The following is an 8,882-nucleotide window of genomic DNA, read 5'->3' on the forward strand; positions in this document are numbered from 1 at the left end:
TCATCGAAAGATAAAAATAAATACATTTTGCGGAATGATAATTTTATAAAGCAGCCCATTTTTCAAACAAATCTTTTTAAATTTTGTATTGATTATCGCGGACCATTCTTATGGAATAAAATAGTTTAAAAAAATTTTACTAAGGATTTTATTCATCAAATTAACTACTTTTTTTTCAAACGAAAGCTTAAAGAACTCATTTTTACAATTGAAGATGCAACAATATACTTTTGATATTTTTTTTTTTTTAGTGATCTTCCTTTTTACCCCCTATTTAACTATTGATTTATAAAAATTATATATGCATCATTAACAATTGTAATATATAATAATGTATCTTGTATTTGTAACGGAATATTTTAAGTTTCTTATTTCGTTAACTTATTTCTTATCTTGTAGATATTTTATAAATTTTAACACGATCATTTCTTAGCGGTACTCGACGACAAGACCGTCTGGTCTTCTACGAGTTCTCGCGTTCTTTTATTATTTAATAACGATTATTATATATATATATATTTATGTTTTTATTATTATATATTTGTATTTTAAATATTGTAACGAAATGCTTATTTATAATGTAATAAAAAGAACAAAAAAAAAAAAAAAAAAGACACGCTGGTCGGTGAAGCTGTGAATACCTTGGTTAACAGCTACGATTATTTATTATAAGACTCTTCTCAAAAATCATTCATAAAATTAGAAGCAGAAAATCTAAAAAAACAAATGAGACTGTTTTAATGGGGAGCTTCCATAAAGTACGTACACTCGGAGGGGAAGAGGGGGTCTGCAAATGGCGTATATGAGATGGGAGGGCAGTGGGTCAATTATAAAAGAAAGGAGACACTAAATTTAAAAAAATGTCATAAAATGTTAGATAAATAGGTTAAAAGCATAGGTTCTTTTAGGGAGGTGGAAGGTACTCAAAAAAGCGTATTGCAAAAAGCGGGGGAGGGGGATGGGTAGACGAAAAAAAAGTGTTCGTACTTTATGGACGACCCCATGTTCGGAATGATGTTTTACAAACTATTAATAGTATAAACATAACATTCAAAAAAGTCGATAATAATATTGGTACTATTTTTGCTTTCAATAATTCTTTATCGATATATTTAGAAAATTAAAGACCTGTAGATAATTAAAAACATAAGAGCATCGAGTTTTCAGGAAATTCAAAATTTAAAAGTATAAGAAATATTAAAAGAAAAAAACACTTTGGGAAACTGCCCGCATATGATGCTAATTTTAGTAAAGGTGATGATTACGGATAAATACAATTTATACCATAATTCTTTTATTCTTTTATTTGAAGTCAGCAAAAGAGAATATGTGCGTATGAGAACATATTTAATATATATTTAAAGAATATAGAACATGTTCTTATACGAAAAAAAGTTAAGTTATTATGCCATACATACATAAATGATTTAATTGATATGATCAAGGAATGTTTTCATATTAATTTCATATAATCTAATAAATGATCAAGACCCAGGTACAGTTTCTAATAGTCATAAGCTTTCATTAAAAGCACTTATAAATTTGAATACCGAATCAAAATTTTCTAATTTGACAACTGCGTACAAAAAATTTTTTGACAATCCCTGTACTGATTGCTCCAGGAAATATTCTTGGTAAATCTTAGATCTACGAGTGAAATTAATTAATTTAAACATTTTCTATGTCAATTCAATAATCAATAAATTTGCTAAAATAAAAGCAAGAAAGAAAGTTATTTTTTAATACATCGTTTTAATTGAAGGGATAATTGGATTATAGCCCCCTACGTCGCTTATTTGTTTATAGCACACGGAGCTTAAATTGATAAGAACGGCCCTCTCAACGAGTTACATTAGAGGTCAATTACTGATGAAAATAACTTTAAAATTGCTTAGATTAAATGTTGCGTTTTTCATAATTCCATTCGCTATAACTGTTCTTAATATATAAATAATGATTTAAAAAACCAAAGATATTCTTTTCCATTACAACCAAAAAAAAGAAAAAATTTAACAATCATGTTACCATTGCTAAAAATTGAAAATAAAAATATATAGAGAACCATAGCGACTAAATTTCTGGGGATAATTGTTGATAAGAGTGTTTTATGAAAAGTGAATGTTGGCTTCTTAAATACTAAAACAGCAAACATCATTGGCTTATTAAATACTAAAATAATAAACAACATGCTCAACAAAGCTGGACCAATGTTATCCTAAAAAATTTAAAATATCAATATGTCTCATTGATACAAACTAATTAAATATAAGGCATTATAGTATGATCAAGTCCTTTTAAATCCGATTCGGATGCACTTTATAAACATTTAAAACATACCGGAAGAATAACACTATATAACCTGCTTTTTCTCGCTATGGTCTGAAAATAAAACATTAATTGCATTTTGAATAGATAAAATTATCTCTTAAAAGGCTTTTCTAGGTTTGCTGGTGTACTGCTAATCACATTTATGAAGTAGCCCCCAGCTTTGATAAAATAAACTTTGATAAAAATAAATTGATAAAAACTTTTTTGATAACCAACCCTCATCTTTAATAACAACTCAGCGGACACAGAATGTTTGTTGTACGTTTTAAAGACATTATACAGACTTGTGACGTCCACAAGAAGTCAATTAGACGTCCCACGAGTGTCGAATAGACGTCCCGCGGTCGCTTTTGATTGCTGTAAACGTTTCTGGGAACATTGCTGGAAACATTGCTGAAGATGTTCCTTTAAGTAAACTCCCATGCTCTCCTTGGTCATAATACTTATGTAACATTAACATATGTTGTATGTTAATACTATACTCCTTAACGCCAATTTATTTATGGACACTTTGTCAAAACGAACTTATTAAAATAAACTACACATATCTAAGCCATTAAAGTTCTACAAAATAAAACACATTTAAGCAAAAAACCAAATTTTTAACTTACCTTCAAAACTTTTATTGCAAAATTTCGATAACAAATGCGGCTCCCAGGACCTATCTGTCCGACAACCATGCCGTTCTTTCCGACAAGCATGTTTGTATTTGTACTTTTTCTTGTTTTAAAAAACGTGATGAGAATACTTTTATAAATTGTTTTAGTTCTCATCATCTGAACTTTTCTCTGTAAAGACCTACTGACCTCTGTAAAGACCTTTTGACCTTTGTAAATGTTTTTGACCTCTGTTAAGATTTTGTGTAAAGACCTTTTGACCTCTGTAAAGATCTTCTGACCTCTGTAAAGACCTTTTGACGTCTGTAAAAACCTTTTTATTCCTTTTGCATTTGAAGTTGAGATTTTTCTCAAGATTTATCATTCAGGTGTCTGCCATGAAAGAAGACTTATGTCAATTTTTTTGAATGACATGGTTTTTAAATCAGCCTTTAATTTTTCAAACAACCGCAAAAACAAAATGTTTTTGATGTTGTTTGAAAAATTAAAAACTGATTTGAAAAAACATTTATAATAGTAATCTCGTTATATTAAAGTAAGTTAAAAAGTAAATGAATCTTTAATATACGTAACTATAATATAGATTTGTTAAGCTTAATGTTGAATTACTGCTAAGATATGGTATTAAAAGCAGTTATATGAAACAATAATTATAGTTATACAAATTAACCTAATTTTCTTTACATCCGTTTGTTAGCATTAATTGGCAAAAATGAAGTATATTTAAATTATGAAAACAAGCTTTATTTTTTTAACGTATAGTTTAATCATTATATCTACTTATATAGAGCTATATCTACTTGTTCCGATTACTCTATTATGCTAAACATTTACACAACAACATATTTACTTTTTTTAAAAGAAAAAAAAAGTAATAACCCGAAAAAAACTTTGATACAAATTGATCAACAAAAATTATCTACGGAAGTTGTAAATTGAAGTATTACAAGGAAAGTTGTATGATATTATTTAATTATAATGTATTAAGTATAAATGATTACTTAAATCATTAAAAAAAACTGCAAATATGAGTTGTTTCATTTTGAAATTGAAGAAATATATTGCTTCAAAATAAATAGATCTGTTCGTAATTGTGTTTGTCCTAACTTTTGTTACATAACATGTAAATGTTATATTGTTCAGGCATACAATATGGCATACAATATTGTTCTAAAATGCAAATTCTAATTGTTAATAATTTGTTTTTAAACCACAAACAATAAGTTTGTTTACCAGAATCTGATAAGTATATAAATCGTTGAGAGAACTTTTTTCAACAGTTTTTGAAAGTCAAAAATATTAGACATACTTAGTAGATGAAAAATAAAAATAGGTGAGTACTTGATCATATCAATATATGATGCAACTTTAAAGATATATACATACAAACATAGATACATATATAAAAACATAGATGCATACATAGATACATACATAGATTCATACATATATACATTCATTCATACATACATACATACATACATACATACATACATACATACATATTTAATTTTTATGTTATATTGCTCAGGTGCTATTGTGTTTTCTTCATATAAATTATGACAATAAATTGTATAAGAATTTTTTTAAACTTAGTCGTTGACGCTAATGCTTAAACTAAAATCAAATTTGATTTTGTGAAAAAGTTGAATATTATTGTAAAATTATAGAAAATGTCAAATAACAAGGATTCGAACGTTCAGAAAAATAAGCTAATTAGGAGTAGAACAAAGCATAAGCATCTGGAGGAACACTACGATGACCATCTCAATGAAATTTTACCAGGTAACCTTCATCGTGGTGATATATTGTCATCTAATCGAATGCTAGCATATTCTGACGCTATCATGGCTACTTGCGCAACTTTTCTTGTACTTCCTTTAAGAAATTTAGAAGGTCTAAAAGAAAATCAACCGCTGTTTGACTATGTCCAATCAATTCACAAAGAGTTTATTGTGTTTATAATTGGATTTCTAATTGTTCTTACTATTTGGGAAAATATAAATATTCGAGGCCTTGTTATAAAACGAGTTGACGATTTTATGCTGACTTTAGTTATTTTAGAGATGTTGGTGACTACTATCCTTCCCTATTCGCTGGCACTTCAAGAACATTATCCGCATGAAAAGGTTGCAATAGTAATAACTTGCTCCGTTTTAGGCGTTCTTCAAGTATTTGATATTGTAATCATATTATATGCTACACATTCCCCTAAAATGCTACATGTTGATTTGAAAGACTGGGTAAAGTCTGATCTTCGAGAGCTGACCTTAGTAATGATTTTTAGGCCGTTAATTAGTTTATTTATATTGACACTTGCTGGAGTGTTGTGCTTAGTTCACTACAGTGCATCCTGGGTCTTTATTGCTATATTTACGTTTATGCCAACAATCGGGAAAGTTTATTGGTTTATTCGTCGCCGAACGAACAAATTTGAAGAAACAGAAAAAGATTCATTTTTATTTCATTTTTCAAAAGGCAATGTATCCAAAGAACGCGTTGAAATTATGAGCGATGCTGTTTTTGCTATTGTTGCCTGTATTCTTATACTCGATATTACTGTCGAAGAATTTCCAAATAAATTAAATGTTAATAAAAATACTCTCAATTTTGCATTAAACCACATGAAATTGGGCTTTATGACGTTTCTTGGAACGTTTAGTTTTGTTTCAGCTCTGTGGTACATAAACCACACTGTTCTTCATTTGTTGAAACATGTAAATTCAATCATAATTTATGTTCAGAAATTGTTCCTTGTACTTTGTTGTCTTTGTCCGATTGCTGCTAATATGCTTTCACATTTTGCTTCTAAAGGAGATCATGATTCAGTGATTGCTATACGTTTTTCTGCATTAGTTGTGTTTTTATCAAGTATTGCCAACTTCTCAATACTGCTGTATGGCTTACTTTCCAAAAATAAATATATGCATAAATGGGCTTCGCTTGAATATGTTCAGATTAACACACGTCAGCACTTGTATACTTTAGTGAAGTCACTGAATATGCCATTTTGGTCTTTAATTTGCATATTAGGCACTTTAGGATTGTCTAGTGTTGTCCCTTATGTTTTGTATTCTACAATCATTGCTGCATTGTGTACTTTTTTTGTCTCGAAGTTTGTTCTTATGAACCATGTGGGTAAAACAACTGCTTCCTACACAATACATAAAACGTCATCTTCTGAAATGATGCTCCCAAGAGACAGCACTACAAGTGAAGATGTTCTATTTGAAACTAACAAAGAAGACGCCTACCCAGCGGGCACTGAACAACCATAGAATGGAATTAAAATTATGAAACTCTTAAAAGCGTGTTTAAGTTTATTTACTTTAGTTAAACATTAAATTAAGTTAACTGAAATAATAACTACAAATTTGTGTAACTTCAATTAACTTATTGTGTAAATTTTTATATGCGTTTTAATTTTTTGTACTAATGTTTTATTTATAAATGTTAAAAGGAAACGTTTTAGTGTCAGTATCAAAAATTAAAAAAACAACAATAAACAAACAAACAAAAACTTGTTCTATCATGTTGAAGCATATTTTCCTCAAATGAAAAAACATACATTATATAATTTTACTGAACCTTAATTTTACTTAAGTATGTTTATACAACTACATTTGTATACGTTTATACAACTACATATAGGATACTTTTATATAACTTATATAGGTAAGAAGAGGTAGTCTTTGAGAAAAAAAAATTAGATATGGTTTACCAAAAAAAATGTTTGATGGTATATTGGCGTAAACTTTTTTTTTTAAAAAGCACAAGGGTAACACTTTTAATAAAGTTCAAACAGAAACATTGGTTGTAGTTTATACAGACGGACGAATGAAAAAATTAAAAAAAGTTTTGTAAAATGAGTTTTGAAAGAATTAAAAAAGTGTTTGTAACCAATAGGAATAGTATTACAATGAACAACATTTTCAATCAAGTTTGAAAAGTTGATAGCGGTTTAGAGCTGCCGTGGCGCAGTGGTAGCGCACTTACCGCAGAAAAGTAAGATCCGTGGTTCAAACCCCACCTCTGGTCGAGTTTTACGACATCGAATGGAAAGAAGGCGTAAACTTCCTATTAAATGTTCTTACGCGGTGCTCTGTGATAAGACCGTAAGGACTTCTTTGGGCACCTAAAAAAAAAAAAAAAAAAGAAATAACGGTTCAAAACTTAATAAGAAAAAAAGTTACACTACGTGGGTTAGCAATTTTCGGAAGCAAGTAAAAACTTAATTTCAAGGAATAGTATTTTATAAGGCTTACTTATATAAAAGTTATACCAATACTATTGGAAAAAGGAAAATAACAACAATCGGCAACATAGCTAAAGAATAAAAAAAAATTGAACAGCAATTAGAACACAATTACTTTTTTGATATTATGCATTATTTGTCGAGAGGCTGATTAAGTACAAATTTCATAAGGCAAACTGGCATAAGTGCGAAGCAGTTGCAAAACTGACAGTGCTAACTGGCATAAGTGAAAATTGGCATAAGTTTATTTGGGCCAAAAGAACTTTAAAGCATTGGCATAAGTTAAACTGGCAAATATTAACATAAGTGCAACGTGACATTTTGCACTTAAGTCAATATGCACTTATGCCAGTTTTCATTTATAATGTTCACAAATTCTTATGGGTCACTTATGCCAGTTCGCATTTATGCTGATTTGCACTTGTTCCAGTTTTTGCAAGTGCTTTGCACTTATGATAATCCAAATTTATCTCAATGTTTGCAAATTCTATTAGCACACTTACGCCAGTTCGCAATTATGCCAGTTTGCACTTGTGCCAGTTTTTGCCACTGATTTGTACTTATGACGGCTCGCTTAAAATAGCAGTGACTAAATGGACTAATAACCAAAGATGTTCAATTTTTATTAAAAATATAATTTTGTTAACTAGATTAGTAAAGGTTTATGCTTTAACTGCATTGCGTTTTTATATTTTTTTATTTTTTCTAAAATACAATTGTTAGATTTTAATCTAGAAGTAAAAGCAGCACCAAGTAAACCATATAACCATGGTGTTGCTTTTATACAAATTTGAATTTCAGCGTACTCTGTAGTTGTGAGAACCAATTGGGTTCAACAGACTTTTATTTGTTCTAAAGGCGAGTATACAATTCTTGTATTTTTTTTATTGTTGCAAAAAAGAGGAGAGATAAAAAGTTGAGAGCTGGTTTTACAGAGAAAAGTTGAGAACTGTTACACCAGAAGAAGAACAAATATGGCTGATCAAGCCTTACCATCTGTACAATACTTTTTTGAGAATTTTTGTTGTTCTGCAGAAAAATTATTTATCATGAAAAACAATGATCCCACTTATATAGGTTAAGTTATTGGAAAGTAAATTAAATTTGTTATATAACATTCCGACGCACACTTAACTCAAGCATTTTCAAAGTAATGGCCTGCATTCATAGGGCACCAAGGTAAAATTGTATGGATTTATGACATCCCATAAATTTTATTGTTGCATAATTAAAAAAATTAATTAAAAAAAAACACAAGTTAAAACATAAGTTTTTATAGTTATAAAACTTTTGCTTTTATGGTTATAAAAAAAAAAATTTTTATTAACAAAACTTTTTAATGCACTCGTATTTATATAACAAAAAATATACTTTTCGGACGACAATTTTTTATTACCTTATGTTTCAAATTTATCAAATAGAGACTGCTCAATAGAATACTACTAAAAAAATGTAATTGTAGAGATGATCATTTTTTAAATTTAATTAACTGCTTATACAACTCAAAAATCCATTAATATTCTTTTTATCGCATAAAATTTATCATTAATTTTTTTATCTCATAATACTGATCTTAATGTATGTATGTTGTACACTTTCCAAAAGTTTCTCGAAGCAATTGTGGAGGAGGAATTGACACAGAACGTGCTTTAACTTTTCCTAAAACAAATCTCTTCATTGAT

General features: G+C 28.8%; 1 protein-coding gene across 1 annotated transcript; it reads left to right on the top strand.

Annotated features, from left to right (window-relative positions):
* The first annotated feature begins 4,161 nt into the window (after positions 1 to 4,161).
* LOC100214927 (endosomal/lysosomal proton channel TMEM175) lies at positions 4,162 to 6,465 on the top strand. The gene is made up of 2 exons (XM_065801578.1): positions 4,162 to 4,278; positions 4,616 to 6,465. The coding sequence occupies exon 2, from the start codon at positions 4,619 to 4,621 to the stop codon at positions 6,221 to 6,223; it is 1,605 nt and encodes a 534-aa protein (XP_065657650.1). The 5' UTR covers positions 4,162 to 4,278; positions 4,616 to 4,618; the 3' UTR covers positions 6,224 to 6,465.
* The last annotated feature ends 2,417 nt before the right edge of the window (positions 6,466 to 8,882 follow it).

Source organism: Hydra vulgaris, chromosome 07 (assembly GCF_038396675.1).
Source record: "Hydra vulgaris chromosome 07, alternate assembly HydraT2T_AEP".
Classification (NCBI taxonomy): Eukaryota; Metazoa; Cnidaria; class Hydrozoa; order Anthoathecata; family Hydridae; genus Hydra; species Hydra vulgaris.

Bases quoted from the DNA above. Each gene is read 5' to 3' on its own strand.
- LOC100214927 (XM_065801578.1), top strand. From the start codon at position 4,619: ATGTCAAATAACAAGGATTCGAACGTTCAGAAAAATAAGCTAATTAGG.